General features: G+C 41.1%; 3 protein-coding genes across 4 annotated transcripts; 2 read left to right on the top strand and 1 right to left on the bottom strand.

The window, feature by feature from the left end:
- The first annotated feature begins 247 nt into the window (after positions 1-247).
- On the top strand, positions 248-3,190 carry LOC115820888 (uncharacterized). Its single transcript, XM_030784597.1, has 4 exons — positions 248-334; positions 1,539-2,330; positions 2,475-2,507; positions 2,858-3,190. The coding sequence occupies exons 1-4, from the start codon at positions 319-321 to the stop codon at positions 2,905-2,907; spliced, it is 891 nt and encodes a 296-aa protein (XP_030640457.1). The 5' UTR covers positions 248-318; the 3' UTR covers positions 2,908-3,190.
- Positions 3,191-5,060: 1,870 nt separating this feature from the next.
- osgep (O-sialoglycoprotein endopeptidase) lies at positions 5,061-13,185 on the bottom strand. 2 transcript variants are annotated; one of them, XM_030784553.1, is made up of 12 exons: positions 13,124-13,185; positions 12,907-13,026; positions 12,567-12,686; positions 11,939-12,114; positions 11,338-11,433; positions 11,187-11,236; positions 10,953-11,031; positions 10,271-10,336; positions 6,305-6,395; positions 5,804-5,879; positions 5,623-5,721; positions 5,061-5,343 (listed from the first exon to the last, which is right to left on the bottom strand). In XM_030784553.1, the coding sequence occupies exons 2-12, from the start codon at positions 13,019-13,021 to the stop codon at positions 5,304-5,306; spliced, it is 1,008 nt and encodes a 335-aa protein (XP_030640413.1). In that variant the 5' UTR covers positions 13,022-13,026; positions 13,124-13,185; the 3' UTR covers positions 5,061-5,303. The 2 variants fall into 2 exon arrangements, with proteins under 2 accessions (XP_030640413.1, XP_030640405.1); XM_030784545.1 differs by lacking the exon at positions 13,124-13,185 and having other exon boundaries at positions 12,907-13,070.
- A 621-nt stretch (positions 13,186-13,806) lies between these two features.
- On the top strand, positions 13,807-18,446 carry apex1 (APEX nuclease (multifunctional DNA repair enzyme) 1). Its single transcript, XM_030784565.1, has 5 exons — positions 13,807-13,875; positions 14,636-14,767; positions 15,468-15,634; positions 15,957-16,149; positions 17,253-18,446. The coding sequence occupies exons 2-5, from the start codon at positions 14,707-14,709 to the stop codon at positions 17,765-17,767; spliced, it is 936 nt and encodes a 311-aa protein (XP_030640425.1). The 5' UTR covers positions 13,807-13,875; positions 14,636-14,706; the 3' UTR covers positions 17,768-18,446.
- The last annotated feature ends 4,644 nt before the right edge of the window (positions 18,447-23,090 follow it).

Below are 23,090 nucleotides of genomic sequence, written 5' to 3'. Positions count from 1 at the left end.
TCGTGAGAGAATGGTGACGCATCTTTTTAACTTCCAGACATCTGTAGAATGTATGCCCGTGCGCACGGAGGCTACTCTGACGCCACAGCGCCCAATTAAGACGTTTAATCTACACCCCAGTTTCCCGCATTTTGGTGGTTCCTTACATCTTAAAGTAAACTGAACGTTCCCTCCCCTCTTGGCGCTTAAACTATCCGGATGTTGTAAAAACATTCACTTCCACCCGGTTATTCTGTAGCTTCCGTGTGAGCGAACTCATCAACACGCCGTCCCGCTACTGAAAACATCTCATACAACCGGTGAATTTCACGCAAAGATATGCATATTAAAACAGGTGAGGATTTTAACGCCGGTGTTGTATATGATGTTATTCTTCGTGCTGTTTGATGTTTTAAATGGTTGTTGTGATCGTTCAAACGCAATATAAAAACACGCCCGAAACGAGCCAAGTCTTATGAAACTTTCTTACGAAAGCGTGTGGTTCCTTTTGCCGTTTCCTCAGTTTAATGTTGCTAGCATAACAACACAACCATGTCATTTTGCACGATTCAGTCATTTCGTTCTGTTCATCGTGTGGTCTGTGCAGTATCTGTCCTGTGTAGTACCTTAACTTGCAGTCCTGTAGCGTATTTCATACTCAAAATCGGTAGCTAGCAAGTCAGCTAGCCAATAGTGGCTGGCATTACTGAATTTCGTTTGCGCAGTGAACTGTGTACAGTTTATGCATAGTTAAGTGCCGTATGCACTTAACTGCAATCGTTCAAAGTACTTCGCCAGTTGTCTTAAAGATTCAGAATGTATGGTAACTTCGTTTCACATAACCCGCCTTAGCATGCTAACTTGTTTGGAGAGACGGCTAACTAGCAAGCGTGGCTCGCTGAACAGCGTCGCCCAGGTTTAGCTGATGTGGTAAGCCGTGGCAATTTCTAGACGTTTCTGGAAGTTATTATGCCAAGATCCCGTTAGTGGGTATTCTCGTATTGCAACTATGAAACCGTCAAACTAGAATAACGTTGTGGTAGCTATTAAAGTTGTTGTTAAAGCCAAATACAGGCCACTGTCGGAAATTCGGCTTGTATCGCTGGTGTGGTATCTTGAAAATGTAGTTCGCAAATTAATGAGCGTCGGAACCCATGATAATGACCACGACTCGAGTTTGCAAAATAATCTTACAGCCATTACTGCCACAAACTATTTTTATTATTTAGATAAGTTTGTGTTCAAAGATGGCGACCATCTTCAGTTGGAAATTCGCACTTGGCAATCTTAAAGCTCGGGTCCTAAAGACCGAGGTGGCTCCGGTTTCGTTGTGCCTTGCGAGCCTGTTGAATAACACCGACAGACCAAGTCATGTTCATGCTTTTGTCTTTTAAGTCAGCAAATTGTCATTTAAAATAACTGAACTGCACATTCATTTGCTTGTAAGGGGTTAGTGTACACAAATACAATGAATTAGAATGTGTTCTTGTGACATAACTGGTGTATTCTGTGATCTGATTGAACACAGTTTTTGTCTTTTGTTGGTATTATAAAAACAGGTACTTGGGAAAGCAGTAATGCAGTGTGTGAGTCGGACCTGTGTGACCCGGCTGTCCTAGTTTCACCCCCCAAACCAGAACCACACATCCGTAATCGCCGCCTGTCTCCCGGCTCAGGCAGCTGTGGAGGAGGCGGAGGGGGCTGTGTAACCGGGGTACCAGATAAACCTCTCCGTCAGGCTTCGCCTCCAATCCCAGAGGGTACGTTGAATGGGACGAGCCACACGTTGCAAGCATACACCTCCACCAGAGACCGGGAGCGGCGGGTCCAGAACAAAGGCAGGGGGCCCCGCCGAGACAGCTCCAGGCTGCGAACACGCGCCACAGACAGGTCCCACAGACAGAACCAGAACCAGAGCCAGCCTCAGAATCAGACCCAGAATCAGAAGGAGAGGTGGGTGGAAGACAGCCTGACTTTGCTCAAACCTCCTCCTGCCTTCCCGGTCAAAGACAGCCCTGCTAAGTTACAGCCCGCCGTCAGTTACGCCTCCAAAGTGAAGGCGGGCGGGGTTGTCGGAGGCGCTGCCGAGGAGCCCCCTGGTATCGGCGTGCTGCTGCAGAACCAATGGGGGCTGAGTTTCATCAGCGACGGGCCTGCCGAAGCCTTCACGGTGCTTCCCAACCAACCGGGCTCTCTCCCTCACCCCATCACAGGAGACCTGGCCGGCGAAACGTCCACCTCGGTCACATCTCTACTTCAGTCTGATCACTGGCGTAAGGATGCAGGGAGCTCAGGGGACCTGCTGCTCAGCTGTCGCCACCTGGTGGAGGCTGTGCAGTATCACATGCAAGGTAAGATCAGACCAGAGTGCTAGTGCTTGACTGATAAATAGGTTTTTTTTTCCTACTAATAAAATAAAGTTTTAAAAAAGTACAGGTATATTACTGTTGATTTTGGCATGATGTTCTTCTCTTATGCTCTCTGTTTGTTTACAGAATGGGATGTGACATACCACCGGCATAAAGAAGGTGAGAAATGTGACAGTCTTTACAGATTATTCATAAAAAATGCAAACATGCCATTCAAACTGGCATATCATTCAAAGATTAACTACTGAAGAATATATGTTTGTGTCCAAGAGGCTGGAGATGGTATTAAATCACAAATACTTTTTACAGTTGTGAAATTAATTTTAATTTTTATGTTATACAGCATTTCTGCAACATCGAGGTACCCAGGTCATTTTCATGGAGATGGTCAGATATTATGTAGTGCAAACTATTGAAATGTGTGCTTTAAATGTGTGAATGCTTCACAGAGAAACCTGGTTGTTTAGATAAGTGATGTCACTCATGACCATTGTCTCATATGTTTTCAGATCCGGTAAAGGTTGTGTGGTACAGCAGCTCCACGGACCAGCCGGCCTAGCACAGCTTAACCCACACTGCACCCCCTCCAATGCTCGAACACTCACAGATACTAACACACACATTTAAAACACACTCACCAATGCCTACACACACACACACACACACATGCGTGCGCACACAGACAGCGCTCAGGTTATGTTGACACAGCTCACACTGAAATGATTTGGACTTTATCCCTGGACGAGTATGATGTCTTGGACCTCTTGGTTGCCTTACAACAAATCCTGCCTCAGCCGACCCAATCTGGAACTTTCTCTGCTCCCTGTGATACTGTCTCCACCACCACCATCACCCCCCACACCTCCCCTCCGTATTAAAATATTGTCTGGGGCTTATGGTAGTATATTTGTGCTTTTTTTTTTTATATATATATATATATAGAGAGAGAGAGAGAGAGAGATGGAAGTGATCTTCAGTAAAAAGGTTGTTATTTTATTGTACAGAACTACAGTTTTACTCAAGTCTTTTTTTTTTTTTTTGGTTGACCACTAACATGTCAGTGGGAACAATCAAGGCACTTTCTAACTCAGATCAGATGCAGCCACCCTCATCTCCACAGAGATCAGACGTAGCCACCCTTGTCTCAACAGAGGGGGCTTTGCAGTGATCTAACTATGTTTTATAGAACACAAACTGAATGTCTGTATAACCTCCTTTACCCTGTACTCCTCTCCCTCTCCTGCCCTCACCCCCCACGGGTCCCGAGCATGGTTTTCTATAGTGTTTACAGAGACATCACTGTCACAGGACAAAGCCTGCTCTAATGTTTGTTCTTAATGCTATTTTTCTTTCTTTTTTTTTTTAATATTTGGCCTGTTGCTCTAAATGATGTTTAGGTTTTTTTTGAAAAGGAGGAAAATGAACTACACTGGAAGAGGTTTAGAAGTTTAAATGAACAGTATTGTTAAAAATAAAGGTGAATAAGTCTTTCAGATGCTGTGTTTTTGTATAGCAGTGTAAACTGCACATGTCTGCACATGATTTTCCCCCTAACTTATGAGCAGTTATTTAAGAGTCCTCACCATGATAACATGACATAATGCAGTTTAAAAATAAACTTGTTTTATTGTCATAAATAATACTTTGAACAAAAGTATAACAAAATATATTAAAGTTTTGATAAATAATGCAGTAAACTGACAGAGTGACCTAGAATAAACGCTGCTGTTGAATGCATCTTATACTACATGATTGTCTGCAACGAGGAATTTCCGATTTCACACTACACGTTTGAAAGAGAAGACATAACTTTGTTCGGCTACCAAGGCATGCTAGATGCTTGTTCAGCTCACGTTCGTTTACATGTCCTCTCTGGTTTAATTATTTCCAATGCACCGACTGTAACTACAGACATGCGAGTCGCAGATATGTTTACCATTGCTTCATTTAGGCAGAACAAGTTAAACGCTATAGTTTAACTGCTGATTAACGTTAGCGGTCTTCTGATAAACATGGCATTAGCTGGCTTTGTGGGTAACCTATATAAGTTGCTGTAAGAGATGTCAAGAGAATTTTTAGAAGTGACGAGGGAGAAATGACAGGACCGTTGTTTGTTTACTCGCTAGAACTGCCACACTGTTTCATAAATAAACCTACAATCAACTTTGACAACAGCTTAGCCTACACCACTCAACTACCGTAACGTTAAAGGTAATTTTGATGTTTGACTGACAGTACCGGCTTTCGTTACTGCAGCAAAACCAGGCATGGCTTACATGAATGTCATAACATGATTGAAGGATCCATCTTCCGTCTCTTTTTTAATTGTCATTTATTGGCCGTTATAAACACCGATACAGATTTATTTGCAATTAGCTCGTATCGGCTGTTAATATCGGCACGCCGATTAAACGGTCTGGCGCTACTTCAAAGTCATAAACTGTGTTCTTCCTCAGACATCCAGTGTTGCGTGATTTTTGTATAGTGCATTTTCAAGAAATGTAGCCCTTCAACGTTTTGTCTCCTCACAGCTGGTAAAACAGAAAAAGTAAGAGCCTACTAGTATCTAAAAGAATATTTGCTGCCTTTGTCTGTCAAGCCTTTTTCAGTGAGAACTTAGAAACGGACTGCCAAATCTAATAACTGCTCATTTTCAAAAATTCACCAACAAATTAATCAGAAAACAATTTAATATGGTGTTTTCACTTTTAAACATTACAAACAATCTTTGCTCTTTCTTGTATTGAATTATGACTTGAGCTCAAATGTAATCCAGAAACATTTGGCCATGAACACAAACAGAAAATGTGATGTCTTTGAGAACATGCTAAAAAGTGGAAAAAATCTTCTGAAATGTGTTACAGTAGAAATGTGTTACAGTAGCATACAATTTATCACTGCTGCCTAGTTAATTTCCACTGTCCATCATATTTCAAGGATTACCGCAATGGCACGTCAGCCTCGCCAGGTGACTTCAACTTCATCTGTCCTGTATCTGCCAAAGACAAGCTTACATTGTTACCAGCATAACACAAAGGATCTCCGGGAAAATCTGTGAGAGGGACATACTCTTCATGACCAGCTAGATCAAATTTAGCCAGGTATATAGGAAAAAAAATCTGTTTTGGTCACATGCTACACGTTAAAGGAAATGGAAGAGGAAGAAGGAGAGAGGCAACTAGACTGGATCAGACAAACAAGTTCATGGGTTTTAGTCTTGTTATCTGCAAATCAGTAGCCTGTGTGTTTGTAAGACAACCAATCCAGCTAATACCTCTGGGTGATCCAAGAGTCTGTCAGTTCTGTCACGTGACCTGAACGGAACATTTCCCAGCCCGCCTGGGCGATCATCGCCCCATTGTCAATACAAAACCTGCAACATTAACCGTGAACACGTCAAAAAACAAACAAACAAATAAACATATAATCAAAAATGAAAATGACTCCTGTCCCACCTCTCATCAGTGGCAAAGAGGCGAGCTCCTCTCTCCTTACACATGACTCCCATCATCTCCTGGAGACGCAGGTTACCTGCAGAGGAGTAACAGTTCACAACACAAGGTAATGTGTTAGATGATCTTGGAACATGGATGGGAACTCATAACATCAACTATGATTCAGCAAAGTCTGTTTGACAAAAATAAGACCCACAACCAATTTAAATTATGTGAGGCATGGAATATTACCTTTTAGTAGTATTAGTAGTACCTCAAATCCCTAGCATTTCATTACAAACCACAGACGAGTAACATTACTGAATGTTGTTTGAGAAAAATGCTACGCCTCAGTAAATGAAGGAAAAGGTGAAGAGGTGTTTCTCATTGATTAGTATCTGAGTGACTCCAGAAGAATTACACTCAAAACTTTTTGATAACAATTGATTGGGTCTGTCTATTAGTTGATGTAATAGTGTTGCTTTTGTAAAACAACAGCACACAACAGTCAAAACCACTCACATCCAACACCTCCGACAATCAGCACTTCCTGCGATCCGCAGTGAGCCATGGCTCTTTCCGTGATCTCCACCAGCATGGAGAAGAGCGTTTCCTTGGATGAGGAGAGAGGAATGAGGGATTAGAGGAGAACTTTATAAAACCTTTAATACCACATCTGGTTGAAGTAGTTACACATATTTGCATAACTGACTCATTAGTTAAATTAGCTGGGTGCTGACAGGGAGAGAGATTTGGAGTACTGCTACAGGCTGAATGTGAGGTCCACAGAGGTGTGTACTGATTTTGTTGGTTCAGTTACAGAGCAGTTACAACACAACTGTTCCATGTTCCATGAGCGTGCACCAATTCATTTTCATCCTCGCAGTGTCACTTTGGAAACAGTTTTGTATCCTTGCTTACACACTGCCTGTCCCCATGGTTTGGCAGCAAAACAAACTGTCTGTGTTTGTCTCTTTTTCTCATTTCTGGGCGTGGAAAACACAAAAAGAGCTTTGCGCATTTTGCCAACTGTAAAGCGGACAATTTATCAATCTGCGGATCACAGTTATATCAGCAGGCACCGTGGTTAATCCGCGGATTGGGCAGGCCGACTCATAACAATTAACATTCTGATTAATAGTGGATGGGTGAAATAATATATCATTAATGAGGGAAATATTCATTAGATTCTCTAAAATGTGAACATATTTTAAGCTTCACTTTTTTGTCAGGCATGAATTAGAAGACTAGACTCTCAATGTACCAACTGCAGCATCCATTTGCCTTAAGCAGCAACGGAGGCAAAAAAGACCCTAGAGAAAATTAAAAAGGGAGAATTAAAAACAAAAAAAAGGAAGGGCAGAAAAGTTCCGCCTGGGAGCGATTTAGCGAAATATTTAAGCTTGAAGGATCAAGAGCTGGGTATGTCATATGCAAAAGCTGCGTAGCGTTGTATGGATATGATAGCCACAAAACTGGTACTTCAAACATGGTACATCATGTGTGTGCTAAAGCCAGAAGCCAGCCACGTCAGACAAACACTTTAACCCCCTACATCTGCTGAGACGGCAAAAGAGTACCACGGGAAGTTAAATCCAAGTTTGTGGATGACTGCGTTGGCCTGTGTTGCCTGCATATGCATCCATTCGATATTGTCACCGGTAAAGAATTCGTCCAGGTGGCCCAGACACTAATTAACATTGGAACTAAATACGGTGCTGTTGATGCTGATGCCATCATACCCCATTGGCAAACTGTGTGTGACAGGGCAACGGAACAGGCTGCTGCAGATAAGGAGAAACTATCTGAAATCATTCAGAAAATGATGGAAGACGGTGGAATTGCTGTTACCATGGATATGTGGACAGCTGAATTCAACAAGATGGCATATACAGTCCTTGCATGTCACTACATCAGTGAGAGGTGGCACTTGGAGAGTCGCATTCTGGCAACAGTGGAATTTGACAGTCATCTCAAAAAGACCAGCAAAAATATCCATGACCAAATAACGAATGTATTGATGAATTATGGAATACCAGCGGACAAAGTAGTTTTCATCGGGGATCAGGGCCCTAACATAAAGGCTGCTTTCCGGACCTACCACTGGGTCCTGCGCTCTGCACATATACTGAACACCATGTTCAGAGACACATTCAGTGAGAAGAATGCACCAGAATGCATCAAAGATGTGGAAGAAATGCTGGATAACCACAAAAGCCTCGTAATATTTCTGAAGAGAACTGGGGCTGTTGCGAGTTTAGGGCACACTGTGATTCAAGAATGTGAGGTTTGCTGGAACAGCAAAGTCCAAATGCTGGAATCTATACTAAAACAGTACAGCAACATCAGACAGCTCCTGGAAAACAGAGATCAGCTGCATTGGATGGAGGGTATCTTTCAAGACCAGCTGATGAACTTGATGAAATTCTTCACTCTCTTCAAATTAGCCATTAATGAGCTGGAAGAAGAGAGATAGCCTACCTAACAATTCACACAGTGTTGCTGTGGTTTTCCAAACTTAAGAAACACTGCAAGCCCAAGTTTGGAGATCCATCATACATAGTCCTCCTCCGTGCTTGTGCATCCAGCCTGCCTTAGGAGAAGATGCTCCTTACTCACAAGGTCGCCACATGAATCTGTCCCAGATTTAAATCACTGAAAATGTTGACTTCAGAGGACAGACAGGACGTGATGAGGCAAGTGCGGGCACATATAAATGAAGAGCCCAACATCAGCCAGAATGCAGGAGAAGGCACCTCCGTACATCAGCAGCAGCAGGACAAGGTACATTTAGCCTAACAATTAGTTTTATTTTTTATCCTGCATTGAGCAGTTATACCACTAATAATTTAGTACTACTGTGTATACTAGGTGTGCGTTAATGAGCCTAATCTCTTGTTGTAGGTGGACATGACAGCAGACGAGTAAAAAAGGCAGAAGGACTTCACAGAATGGGAAGATCAAACACCCAAATTGATGGATGAAGTGGAGGAGTACCGCTCCACAAACTTTCAGTTTGAGGAGTCATCAGAGGAAAATCTGCTTTCGTTCTGGGAGAAACAAGACCACTCATTCCCACGGCTGCAGCACCTTGCAAGGAGAATCTTGTGCATTCCTGCAACATGTGCTGCGAGCGAACGCACATTCAGCGCAGCTGGGCGCATTATAGAGGCCAAGCAGAATCGCCTGAATCCTAGCACAGTGGATGCTATTTTATTTTTGCACAGTGCAAAGAAGAAGTCTAAGCAGGCCATTAATGTATTAATGTTACACGTTTAGGCTGGATTGGCACCAGTTTTGGTTCTAGGCTTAAGAAGCTACAACTTTTTTTATTTATTTTGAACTAATGAGTACTTTATCAGCCTAGTTATTATTTATTTATTTTGGGCAGCAGGCAAACATTATTATTAGCTTTTAAGTTGTTTGTATTCTGGAAGTTCCAGTGACATTCAGAATATGGGAACTCTAATGGACCGTGTGCCTTACACAGTTTCATGTTTTATAATTGTAATCTGTACATTATTAATGAGTGAATGAATAAAATCATATTAAACGTGAGAGGCTTTTGAAAACTTGGGTCTGGCAGCACAGAGGCTGTGGTAGATACTAACAAAGCTCTGTCAGAACGTAGGCTACTGCCCATTCAGTCAGAGAATAAATGTTCTAAGCTGGACCAGTCACTCTGAGACATAACCATGAGAGCGCTTCTACAGTACTTTAAACATGCTTCATCCTCAAGCTGAAATCTGATGCCAGATCAGCATGTCGCTAACTCACACGAAAGAAGTTTGAGTCCTCTTTTTGATCTGATATTTTTAATGTGAGAGCTCAATTCAAGGTCATCAAGCCCCTCAAGTCATCTACTGTTTATAAATGAACATTATCACTTGAGAGTAGGTGGAGACAAGTGTTAGTAAGTTTTAAATGTAGTAATGTTTGAATGTAGTAAAGTTAGGAATGTCTGAATTCAGATCTTACAGCATTAGCTCATGCTAAATTTGGCTACATCTATGTGAACTGTAAACAAAATGCTCAGTTCCCATTAGGAAATGTTATAACCCACAGTTAATCCACGGCTGTCCCTATTCACGTAACTCCTGCATCAGTCCCCCTCTCTCTCTCTCTCTCTTTTTCTCAGATGTATGTAAAACAGATTAATTTTTTTGCAATTGATCATGAAAGTTTCCAGAATTCAGAAACAAGCCCTCTCCTCATTTTATATGTGCAAGTTCAAAAATGAACAGCACAAAAAGGAATGAACAGAAAATATAGATCAATTTGGCCAGACAATCAGCAAAGTCTGTAACTTACCAGATTTAGGATATCAGACTTACTGGACACAAAAAAAGCAACAGGGGTGATAATAATAATAATAATAATAATAATAATAATAATAATAATAACAATAATAATAATAACAGCAGTCATTTCTATTTCCCCACAGGAAAATGTTCTATTTGATTGTTTTTGGTGATTTTAATCACTAACCTGTAGAGAAAAACACAGGTCCTCTGCTGTGCACTGATCAGAACTCAGCATCTTCTGAGCCGCCTCCTACAAACACAGACACAACCAATCATTTCATCTAAAGTTAATCAAATATATTTTCTCCACCAATCAGAGCAGAGACTGTGTCTTACACTGACTTCAACAATTATGTTCTCCTATCGCTTTCAACATGTTAATACTTGTGTGCACAGTTTTTCTTTGTCTCTTTCTTTCTTTCTCTCTCTCTCTGCGTCTCTCTTCTCTCTCTCCCTCTGCGTCTCTCATAAGGACTGAAGCAGTCCAAGAGATTATACTGTTGACTAATGTCATATTTATACTGTAGGGCTGTGATTCTTTATTAATTTTTCTCAGGAAGCTGAGAATTCTTTAGAATATTACCCAGGAAACCACAAGCACATAGAATAGAAAATTGTGTCTCCGTTACAAATACACTAAGCTCCTCAGTCGAGTGACCTCACCAGAGAGATGTGTTCTGTCCTCTCCCCTCTGAACCACTGTTTTGTAAATCCAGCTATAAAGCCACACTGGACACTGTAACCCTGGGCTAACACTCCTCATTTAACTAATTAAAGCTCTATTTATTAGCAGACAAGTCATAACAGTACACTAACAATACTTTATGTAACTTGGACTCTGTGTTCCTGGTTGGTTTTCATATTACCTCAATGTAGGACAGTATTCCAGAGAAGGACACATCCATTCCTTTCACAGTGTATGGTAGTTCGATGTACTGGGTGCCCCTTTAAACAACAGATGAGACCTTACAATCATACACGCATTCAACAATCTCCTTTACCAGAGCACACACAGGCCTATCACAGCACACAACACACGAAAACTAATGTAATGCACAAAATAATGTCATGCAAAATAAAAATATGTTTGACATACATACTTCTTAGCCATTTGCTCAATGTTGTAACCTGGACTAGGGTCATTAGATATCTAAGAGAGGAGACAGAGAAGGGTGACAAACTGTACGAGTTAAAACAAACAAAGAATACAATCTGGCTATGTTTTTTAACCAATAAAAAAACCCTACTAACTTTGATAACTCTAGCGAATCGGTCCAGGCAGTTTCCCACTGCGATGTCAATGGTTTCGCCGAATATCCGATAACGCCGCTCAGAATACGCTATCACCTGGAGAGAGAGAGAGAGAGAGAGAGAGAGAGAGAGAGAGAGAGAGAGAGAGAGAGAGAGAGAGAGAGAGGGAGAGAGAGAGAGAAAGAGCTCAAACCATCAGTCTGAGGATCAAATTCAAACACATACTCCTCAAAAAACAAACACAAAGACAAACAAACAAAAAAACACATTTCCATAGAGATTCAGGTGTCACTGCAATCAACGAAAACCAATAAAATGCAGAGTATGATCCCTCTGGAACTGTGTTAATAGAATAAAGCATCCAAAACTTCAATTTGTGAGCCACAGAGGGTCATAAAACCGGGACAGGACATAAAATAATGATAATAAAAATAATAATAATAATAATAATTATCATCATCATCATCACAATCTCTAAATATCTGAATAGATTATCTGATTATCTCTGATGAATCTGACTGATCATAAAAAGGACCACAGCAGTGAGAGGATCTGCTGTAAGATCTCTGGGCTGGTAGGAAGGTCTTTTTAAGACACTCACCTGTGTGTTTCCCCCACTGACGTACAGAACCGTTGGGTTATTGGCCTTGGTAATGAGTCGACCCATCTCAATGTGGCCAATGCAATGGTTAACACCCAGCAGAGGCTTTCCCCACAGCTGGGCCACCGTCCGAGCCACCAGAGCCACGGTCACCAGAGGGGCCCCCATCCCAGGCCCTGGGCAGCAGGGAGGGAGAGAGAGAGAGAGAGAAAACCCTCTTAGAACAAAACATGGTAACAGGCATTGATTTCTCTATGTTTATCAGAACACCTACTACAACAACATCCTTTAGAGTGTACAACAGCACTTCAACAGTCAATCATTAAATAAAGCATTTGTCAATGGACCAATGACAGGCCATACAAGCTTAGGGAGTGACAACTAAAAGGAGAGGGCCTCTGTTAATCTCCATGCAGATGTACTTTTGGCTCCCAAGTAAACTTCCAAAGCTTCTGTTATGAGATTGTTATACTGTCCTATTTTATTCTCCATTTATATGGATGCCTGTTTCTTTGACTGTCACTTTTCACTCCAAAACAATATCTGTGGTATGGAAAAGGCTAAGTTTGGCTTATGTCTCATCAAACCCCAGATCAAGCCTTACTGACACACTGTTACAGATCCATACCTTTAGTGTAGGCCACACAGTCGATATCAGCAGGTGTTAGTTCTGCCTCCTCTAGAGCCTCCCGAAGGACTGTAAGAATAACCCCACGGTGGTGCTTCGCTGTTTCACTGGGCAAGAACCCTAGGTAGGACAATTTTACTGTCAATTATGACTGTGATGAATGATGAGTGGATACACCAGCTGTCAATCACTAATGGTGGCGAGGACACCAGCTGTCAGTCACTCTTGCTTTCACAGAAATCATGGATATACACAAGGCCAGAGGATATGTGCTATTGGGTAAAATTTTGCAGCTGGGGAGTGACTTCACTACTAGGGTTTCATGGCTGGGTGGCTTTACCTTGCCCGGGTGGAGTGATGTAGGTGCGCCTGGGGTTCGAGAGGACCTCCCCATCTCTGACAATTCCCACTCCGATCTTATTAGCACTGCCCTCAAACCCAATGACAATCGTCATGTTCGCTGTGCGGACAATGCAACAGAGATGAAAATCACTTTCGAGTCAGGACACCTGGAGTCTGTGAGCAGAACACAACACTACATCATTTATGAAACTCACATCAATTTAGAACCACTGAATATGCGCGGATTTGTAAAAAGTGACAGCTTCAATGGGACGCTGACAGTTGGTTCAGGACATAAAATAACGAATTTGTTCCTCTGCAATAAGCGTACCTGAGACAGTTACATGGCAAGCAGTTAGACTTTATCTAGCCATAACAAAACGACAACAACGATTGTGATATGAGAAGACCATACAGAGCAGGGAATTACCGTCTGCCAAGACACCTGAAAGTTTTCAAGACAACGATAACTATTAACTAGTCGCATAACCGCTCAAAAAACTTCCTCATATAGGCATTCTTGTTGCTTTTGCATGCGATAACTTTGTCTATTTTATGCTAGCACAACTATTTAGTCTTACAGAACGACTACAAATTCGCTTTACCACCACCGCCAATTGATACGCCGCCTTCAGGACCATAACAATTATTTGGAGTGTCTGTAATATTTCCCAAATAAATCGAGAACAATATGAAACTTAAGTTCATAAAAAGCACTAAACTGTTAAAAATCGGAACAATTTTTTACGATACCGGGAAATGTACCACCGACCTACATAAACATGATCCGATTCCTTTTGAATATATTGAATTTTTTTTAAATAATCAGGCATATAATTGGCCAGCTAGGCACCGAGGAACATGTGCACTGTGCTTCTTCACTCCGTTGTGGCTTTGTTGCAAGTCTGTGTGGCTTTAAACGAAGTGTAACTGTACGACTACAGCAAGATACCCGTAAAGGTGCAGGGTAAGAAACGTAGGAATAACTGTCGTTCTTTTTCAGCCAAAATGAGATATCCCACCTTAAATTTTTGTAACTTCTCGCGCTTACAGCGATAAAATTTACAAGCTTTTGTCCTTTACACAGTAGCCATATATTGCCCGTTCTTCATTCATTTAGGCCAGTTGAGACGCCGTAAGCTAGTTGGCTAATGTTGCATCGTCGACTTGTAGGAATATATACAAGTTTGTGTAACATTTGCATTTGGTATGCATTGACTGCATTCTCATTGGGCGCTGTTTTGCATATCTCACGGTCTCATGGAGGGAGTTCATCCTGTTTGTTGTTAGCGATCTAGTAAACAACTTGATGCTAGAACGCATTAGCTGCAAATTTTCAGATATTACGCCATTGTGTAACTCAGCAGTTGGCAGTTTATCGGTGCACACGGTTTTTCTTCTCGACGGAAGGGGCTTTCCCGGCTTGTCCATCTGTTTCGGAGAAAACACTGCTCGGCTGATTCGATTTACTTTACTACAACGAGATAACTACTGCTTTATTACTCAAAATAGTTTTGCTTCTGAAAAAAATTAAAAACTCGATACTGTTTGGTATTCCATCAGAGGTGTTCTTTCGCATGACGTGGTATGCATTATAGTTTGATTGAAGTTGTTAAGACATTCTATATACTTAACACCAGTATTGTGAATTGTCTCTCACTCTCCATCCACCTCTTTCTTATCTATCCCCTTCCTCCCCCTCTCTCCCTCTCCTTCTCCCTCTGTAGCGACGCGTTTGTACTTGTGTGTGCGTGCTGTGTGTTTGAGACGTGTGTGTGATCTCAGACGGACGGAAAACATGTCTAAGAGAGGAAAGAAAACTGAAGAGACTGCAGATGGCGCCACTGACAACGGAACAGGTACATTTTCATTTTAACAGTCTTTGGAGAGAGAGAGAAAGAGAGAGAGAGGACTTAATAGTGAATTTTCTGAGAATATTTTAAATTTGAAGTATATGTCACACAGTACTCTGAAATATAATTTAAAAGATTATAGTTATGACAGGATATGAAAATCTGAGATCTGAGCAGCTAGAGTGTTAGGAAATAAAACCGTGTGTAGCGGCTCTTCTTTAATTTCCCTTAACCGCTTTCCAGAGCAGGTTGCTTGTAACAAACGTGACACAAAAAAACCTCTCAGAGAAGGAAAACCTTTACTAATTCAGTATTGATATTTACAAGTTACAGTTGGTTCATCAGAATTTCGGTCAGAAAGCTGTTACTCCTAACCTGACCATCTTATTTCTGTTAATTCAATACTCGCATCCAAGAACAGTAAATGGATTGTTTCATTACAGTATCAGACAGGGGGGTATTCTATGCAACAAAACTACTGATGGGGGGAGGGGGTACGTTAACTACAACAGAAATACAAGTAAATATCATGCCAAACATTTATATTAAGGTTGAACAGATTCAAAGAAAGAGCAACCTATACTGAACACCATCAGGCTCTCAAAATGGCTCTTAACAGCCACGCAAAACTTTTCACTCAAGTGTTTGCCCTCTGTGTGCTGTTCTCACCAAAGCATTTCCCTCTCTCTCCCTCACTCTGCTTTAGGATCTGCAGCTAAGAAAGCAAAGAAGGGGAAAGAGCCAGAGGCCCCGGTCATGTACGAGGATCCCCCCGACAAGATGATGAGTAAGGATGGTCGCCAGGCCAACCTGAAGATCACCTCATGGAATGTTGACGGACTCCGAGCTTGGGTCAAAAAGAAAGGTTTGGACGTGAGTCATTCACTTTCTTTGTAAAAGAAACACTGCTGAGAGATGGCCTTTGGTCCAGTAGTGTACTTTTCTAGTATATATATGTGTAATTTACTGGTACAGGAAACATTGGAGAGTCCAAGCTTGATTTGTATTTCCTTTGTCATTTTGTCACTGTATGTAACAACCTTTCTCTCATCTCTTACATAATCCTTGGTCACAGCTTTTGTTTGAGGTGTTGTTTTCGCACCACCAGTTGTGTCTCTCAGTGTCTGGTTATGTCGAGCGTCTGTAAGTGTCCGTCTTTCTTTTTCCTCGGACTCCCTCACTCCCTCCGCAACAGTGGGTACGTGAGGAGGCTCCAGACGTGCTGTGCCTTCAGGAGACCAAGTGTGCGGAGAAGGACCTGCCGTCGGATATCACCTCCATGCCCGAGTACCCTCACAAGTACTGGGCCGGCTCTGAAGGCAAGGAGGGCTACAGTGGCGTGGCCATGCTCTGCAAGACAGAGCCCCTCAAGGTCACCTTTGGCATAGGTGAGGTTCTCACCGTCTCTTCATTTCTTGCCAAATGGAAGTTGTGTCGAGTACAGCTGAATAGATGTTTAAAGTTAGTAGAAATTATTAAATCAGTAGAAAGACATGTTTGGCCACTTGGGTTAATACAGGCATTGAGCTTTGTTGTGAAAACACCGCCATCTATTGGCACATTGGAGGAATTGAAGCCAGTGTACATGGACTGTACATTCCTCTCTCTCACACATGCAGATTTTTTTCAGCATTCTGTTACTGTCTATAACTCCAATGAGACAAATTTGCAACTTCATCGAGAGACATTAAAAGGGCCGCTTGAAGGGTATATATTGGTACTTCTTCTCTTTGATGTTTTTCTTGGGCCTGTTTTAGCTAGCTTTACTAGTTTACACTTTACACTGATTAACTGGTAAGCATGCTGGCAAGCTGCTAACATTCCAGACTAAATTAAGTTCAAGCAGACCTTTGTTCCCCAGAGATGTGAATACACAAAATTACGTAAGATTCACATGAGAAGTATTAAGTAGAGTTCAAAATCTGTCCTTTTTTATTTGTGGGTTATGGCATAGCATGCAAGGCTGAACCATGCTCCCCATGGTTTCCTACCCTAAAAATTCACTAAGTATTACGTTTGCATATAAGATGCATGCTCAGTAGGCCCTTGGATGCAGTAACAAACTGACAGACAGATTAACACCATGTCAGTGATTACTTTCACTGCTCATCCCTGTAGTCTTCAAAGAGACAGTCCAATGTGCTGCTTTACTCATTTGCTTCAGTTTTGAACAAAGTGTGGTTGTCGTTATTTTGACATTAAAGAGGACAAAACCAAGGGTGTGTGTGTATGGAGGCATCCATTTGTTTCCAAAAAAACAGAACACCCCCCCCCCCCCCCAAAAAAACCCATAGGAGTAGTTTTGCTGCTGTTCTGTGAGTAACAGTGAGTTTAGACTTCACTCAACATGTGGTGTTATCCCTGGCTATTACTGGCATGCATATATTATTGTAAAACTTTTATTTATTTAATTATTTCCTCCCCAACTCAAATCTGCTGCCCCCCTCCCACCACTGTTAAAACCAGTTCCTCTTGATCTGACCTCTCATAGGTAAGGAGGAGCATGACAAGGAGGGCCGTGTGATCACTGCCGAATTCCCCAACTTTTTCCTGGTCACAGCCTATGTGCCAAATGCTGGGCGTGGCCTGGTACGTCTGGATTACCGTAAAACCTGGGACGTGGACTTCAGGGCCTACCTGAGCAGTCTGGACAAACAGAAACCCCTCGTGTTGTGTGGAGATCTCAACGTGGCCCACCAGGAGATCGACCTGAAGAATCCAAAAGGCAATCGTAAGAATGCTGGCTTCACACTCGAGGAGCGAGACGGCTTCACCCAGCTCCTCACCGCGGGTTTCGTTGACAGCTTCCGTGAGCTGTATCCTGAACAAGCCAACGCCTACACCTTCTGGACCTACATGATGAATGCACGTGCCAAGAACGTCGGCTGGCGTCTGGACTATTTCCTTCTGTCTTCTGCCCTGCTGCCCGGTTTATGCGACACTAAGATCCGCAACACGGCCATGGGCAGTGACCACTGTCCCATAACTCTGCACCTGGCTGTTTAAGTGTTTTCTCAGCACGGCTAGAGGTGTTCAGACTAGCGACGATGGGCGTGAGATGCTACTTGTTTGTTTTTTTTATATACATATAAATATAGACACATATGTATATCAGCAGTTTTAGAGAGTGAGCAATTCGACGTGTAGACCACTGGATGGAAATCAGTAGTTTTGTGTAGATGTGAAAAATACGATACTAAGACCTGTGCATAACAGTGTAAGGGCAATATGCGGAAGTATTGGAATGACAGAATTTTCCTTCCTTGCTGCCCCTTTATAAACATTTCCCTCGTTGTTTAACCTTTTGGAGAAAAAGAAAAAAAACTGGGAAGATAGTCCTTCTAAAGCAAACTAAGATTGTATTTTTCCATCTAGTTTAAAGCTTAACTGTTGCTCAGAGGTCGTAATCAATACCCAAAGCTTAGGCGTGAAGCATCATGAGTGTGACAAACGTGTTTTTTCCTTTTTGGCGTTTCTTTCTTACGTATGCTTCCACACTAGACACATATGTCATTGAGGTTCTCTGTTTGTGGTCTCCTCCTGTGGCCATGTTATAAATGAAGACCAAACCAGAAAGCTTTTCCCCACCATGTTATTAAAAGTTCATTTTCTCTTTTCTCTTTCTCTTTTCTTTTTATTTCACACATAGTGTCAAAGGCTGAATTCAATGTCACCTAAATCTGTAACCCAGTTGTGGAATAAAGTTCATTTTGTATAAAAAATGTTTTTTTGTTGTTGTTTTTGTTTTAATGAGTCAGGTTTCATTAGCTTGTACTTGTGGGATGGAGCAAACCAGAATGATCTGATCTAGAGCAGATGTCTGTCTTTGAATCCAGGGTTGTTGTGGAAGGATGATAAACCAGGTCTGATGCTGGTCTCTCTGAACCATTGTTTTTCCACATGATTGAGAATGAATTACGCATGAACAGACATGTTCACCCATTTACTAGCTTTAGGAGCGAGAATAGAGATATTCTAGTTGTTCATATTCATAACCAATCTCGTACATTCCCAAAACAGAAACAAATGGAGGTCTGGGATCACACTGCAGTCTACAGTATCATGGTGTTTTAAGCATTGCTATTGTAGTATTACACAGTAAAAAAGAAATAGCCCCAGGGACAAATCAGAAAACGCTCTGGTTTTTCTCCAAATATATCCAAACACCACCAAAAGTGGTGAACAGGACGACTCCTGCTCTCTGTAGACACGTCTCTCTGAAGAGAGACAAGACACATCAGAGCAGTGAGAGAGTCACAAAACTAAAAGCAGGTTCATTTAGTTCCATGAGTGTATAGATATAAAAAAAGAACAAAACTAATTTTCAAACCTTATCTTGTATGTAGTTCTTTATGAAATTCTTTAAAATCATTAACTATATATCAACAAAATCTGTTTGGGTTGATGGGAAAAATAATAGAATGTACAATCACAAACTTTTTTTATTCATATTTATTTTAACCAAAAGGTGCATTATGAACTGATGGCTTACTTCTCTGACTGAACTCAGATTTTTTTCAAGCACCATATGACAGGTATGACAAAATAATAATAATAATAATAATAATAATAATAATAATAATAAAAAAACAGGCTTGAATAAGGTCTGGCAAAATTATTCTTTTATACACAAGCTGTATCCCAAACACCTACGCATTACCTGAGTTTATTTTTGGCCAATAAACCTTTTCACGTTCCAAATGTAAATTTCATATCCCACTGTATTTCATCTTCCTTTTTTTCCTCATTCATTTAATTTCATTTGCTGATGTTGTCTGTTAGCCCAGTAGCCCTGTTTCGACCTGACCCATAGACTTGGGAAAGTGGCAGAAAATACATTTAGTCTGCTATTGACTCTTCATGGGTAAGTATAAGTAAGTACAATAATATTGTACTACCAAAGAGCCACAAAGCAAAGAAGATATGTTGTGCAAATGATTTAACCATGGATATTTAAGACATTATTTGATATATTACTGAAGATCATTAATGTCAATAAAATGTATTGTTAGTGGTAAAACTGCGGAATGTCGCTGTTTGTTAAATGCACACACAAACAGATAAGCAGAGAACTCCATCACAGAATGTTTAATAACTACAACAGGACCTGAAAACAGCTAGAGGAAGAGGCAGATGTTTCCAGTGAAGTCAAGAATCTCTTGATTTTTTGAGAGTCTCTCTCACCACATTGTCCTCTTCCACCTCAAATGGAGCAGGGAGAAATGAAAGGTTTTTAATTTGTTACTCATTGTCTGTTTGGTGTGATATAAGAATGTGAAAGCGCATGTTTCTCTCAATTTATAAACTATAAGAAAAAAAAAGATTACTTTTTGCTCACTAACCTAACTGGCAGTCTTGGTTTCCATCCATAATCTCCGCTCCATCATGTTCATCCACTCCATCCACTGAAACACATCTCAAACATTAATGATATTCTAACACTCAGTTTCTTGCACCAGTGTCTCTAGATGTGTAAAACATTAGAAGAGATTACACAAACATTTTTCTCAAACTGACCTTGACTAGTGATGACATCATCATAATCCTCTGGTGGTTCTTCTATAACTGTCTCTGAAACAATAATCCACACCATCCTAACTAATAATCACATTTACATTAAATACAAGAATAACATGGTGGAGTTAGAATGTAACTTTACTCCGCTGACTTTATATTGATATTATCAAATTGTATAAAACTTAATTTATTTCATAAAATATAAATACATGCAATTTATAATATAAAATAAACATGTCATATAGTAAATACAAAACTGATTGGATAAAAAATATTATACAATGAATATGCTCATGACTGTAAACTTTTTCTTTTTAATTTCCATGAGAAACTAATGTTGTGGGTGTGGTCACGTGATCAGTATGGTGTCAGAGTGGCAGACTGAAGCAAGAGTCAGACAAGTCAAAACTTACCAATCAAATCACTTGGGCTCACTCACACACAGGGTCCCCTCTCTCACTCACACACTCACTCTCATGTGCGTCCTGCATGTCCATGGCTGTTGCACCTGTGACTCTATTTGAACTTTTAAATTCAGAAATTTTCATACAAGATTACATGGTGAAAGTACACTCACACTTTGACTCACTGCATCTTTTGTACTTCTTCCTGCAGCACCTCTCTCTCTCCCTCCCTCTCTCTCTCTCTTTCTCTCTCCTTCCTTCTCTCCCTCCCTCCCTCTCTCTCTCTCTCTTTTCTCTCTCCCTCCTTCTCTCCCTCCCTCCCCCCCCCCTCTCTCTTTTTTAGGACCTTTCTCAAGCACAAATTAAAGAAAAAACTTAGGAAGATATCAGTGAATGTGGCCCATTGTTCATAAGACAGGTTGGAGTTTCCTTAAAAAATTACCATAAATCTATATCAGTGACTGTTTCCTGAATACCTGAACACAGCACTCCCATGTCCTGCTTGTGTCCACAGTCACGTGGTCCCCATCCCTCTGACAGACAGCTCCACAGGGATGTCTCGTTCCCCATGCAATCCACCTCATCTAGCCATATGGGTCCAGTTCTAGGACCAAACCAGGCTGGAACACGGCCACTCAGAGCCTCTCCACACTGGAGCTGTCTGCACACAACCTGGGCGTCCTTAATATCCCAGGAGTCATCACACACTGCTCCCCATGAGCCTTCGTGGAAAACCTCCGGACGCCCTGCGCAGTCACTCCAAGAACCGACCAGTCTGAGGGACCTGTGACCTGGGTTCAGATTTCGGGAAAGTGGGACATATTGAAAAATCCTAGATTTGAGATAAATTCTTTTGAATAATCATGAGCATTAATCTCCTGGTTGTAATATTGAAACGTCTGGTAGGTCAGAGTTCCATTCATATAATACTCACCAGAGCAGATGATTGACAGCTGTTGACTTGAGCTGCAGGTTGTAGTTTGTGGAAAGCTGCAGTTCCCCAGATGAGCTTCAGTCCCAGAGCACTGGAAACCAGTCAGACACTCATCACTGGCCCCTGGGCTGGACGGAGAGGAACCGTAGAACTTTACCACAGAGCCACAGCCCAGCTGTCTGCAGACCACAGAGGCTTCAGTGACACTCCAGGAGTCCAGAAGAACTCTCCTCCAAACCTTGTGGAGGTAAACTTGCACCTCTCCCTCACACTCCCTCTCTCCAGTCAGCACACTTGTCCATAATGAACAGAGATAGAGGAACCTGAAGAGAAGAGCTGATCTTTACTAAAACAGTCCTCTGTATGAGTATTATTTTGTTAACAAATGTTTCCATTTTTGTATGTCTTTTGGCTATCAGAGTTGAAGTATTAAAGTGAACAGGATTCATATAAACTAACCAGAGCAGATTACTCCAGCATCCTGCCTATGAGAATATGCAGCTTGACTCCAGTTTAGTCTCTGTGAGGACAGAAGAAAATCTGAGATTCATCACCTCTACACTGAATCTCCTCTGACCACACCTTAGAACCATTAACTAATTTGACAGAACCTGTGGATTAAAAACAAAAACAAGCAGAATTGATTATCCAACATAACTCAGAGATGTGTGGCTGAATTTGACGTGATCTCTGAATTTTAAGGGTCAAAAAAATTAATTTTTTTGTCAGATGTTCCAGTCACATAGTCTGTGAATTTAAACACTGAGGTTATTTCACAAACATATACAAATGAAATTGCATCAAAATGGAAAGACAGTGTTTCTTTGTTGACAAGACATTTTTATGACTTGTGAATATAACAGATTGGAGAGGATTTTGTTTTGTATTTTTTGTTTTATCTTCTCACATCATGTTGTCCTGTCAGTAGTGGGTTTTATTTTTTCATTGTTGAAAAGAAAACAAGAATGTATTGTAGAGAAGAGAATGTAAATGTCAGGGATGTTTATAAATGAATGCTTCTCAGCAATAACGCATTTCATTTAATCATAAATTTTATCTCAAGAAAACTGACAGTGAGAACCTGTTACACAAAAACTGACCATATTCTTATAAAACCAAAGAGGGAGATAAAAATGAGTTTTATAATACGAGAACCGTTGTATTACATCTCATATAGTTTGGGGGAGGGGGGGGGTTACCTTTTTAAAAATCATAAATCATCATTGACAAATCATAACTAAGACATAGGAAAAGCAACACGGATGAGGTGGGAAAATGTCACAGTATCTAAATCATTTCAAAACATCATATTTAAATATAAAATGAAATCTTTACCAAATCCAAGAAATGTTTCTAATAAAAAATGATTGGTCACAGGTTGACCACTACGGTGTGTCTATATAAGTTGATACTGAGATTTGGTTCAACCTACCTGAGCAGAGGGCTCCAACATCCCATTCATGATCACATGTTT

This window comes from Chanos chanos, chromosome 1 (genome assembly GCF_902362185.1).
Source record: "Chanos chanos chromosome 1, fChaCha1.1, whole genome shotgun sequence".
NCBI classification, from domain to species: domain Eukaryota; kingdom Metazoa; phylum Chordata; class Actinopteri; order Gonorynchiformes; family Chanidae; genus Chanos; species Chanos chanos.
The sequence above is the reverse complement of the archived record's forward strand: the minus strand, read 5'-3'. Positions and strand labels throughout refer to the sequence as shown.

What these genes read in the sequence shown, in the direction of transcription:
- LOC115820888 (XM_030784597.1), top strand. An exon ending in TGTGCAGTATCACATGCAAG is followed by an intron (nt 2,331 to 2,474) that starts GTAAGATCAGAC and finishes GTTTGTTTACAG; the next exon opens with AATGGGATGTGACATACCAC. An exon ending in ATACCACCGGCATAAAGAAG is followed by an intron (nt 2,508 to 2,857) that starts GTGAGAAATGTG and finishes ATATGTTTTCAG; the next exon opens with ATCCGGTAAAGGTTGTGTGG.
- osgep (XM_030784553.1), bottom strand. Translation starts at nt 13,021, where the DNA reads ATGACGATTGTCATTGGGTTTGAGGGCAGTGCTAATAAGATCGGAGTG. An exon ending in GATTGTCGGAGGTGTTGGAT is followed by an intron (nt 5,880 to 6,304) that starts GTGAGTGGTTTT and finishes ACTCCTCTGCAG; the next exon opens with GTAACCTGCGTCTCCAGGAG. An exon ending in CTCTTTGCCACTGATGAGAG is followed by an intron (nt 5,722 to 5,803) that starts GTGGGACAGGAG and finishes TTAATGTTGCAG; the next exon opens with GTTTTGTATTGACAATGGGG.
- apex1 (XM_030784565.1), top strand. Translation starts at nt 14,707, where the DNA reads ATGTCTAAGAGAGGAAAGAAAACTGAAGAGACTGCAGATGGCGCCACT. An exon ending in CGCCACTGACAACGGAACAG is followed by an intron (nt 14,768 to 15,467) that starts GTACATTTTCAT and finishes ACTCTGCTTTAG; the next exon opens with GATCTGCAGCTAAGAAAGCA. An exon ending in TCAAAAAGAAAGGTTTGGAC is followed by an intron (nt 15,635 to 15,956) that starts GTGAGTCATTCA and finishes CCTCCGCAACAG; the next exon opens with TGGGTACGTGAGGAGGCTCC.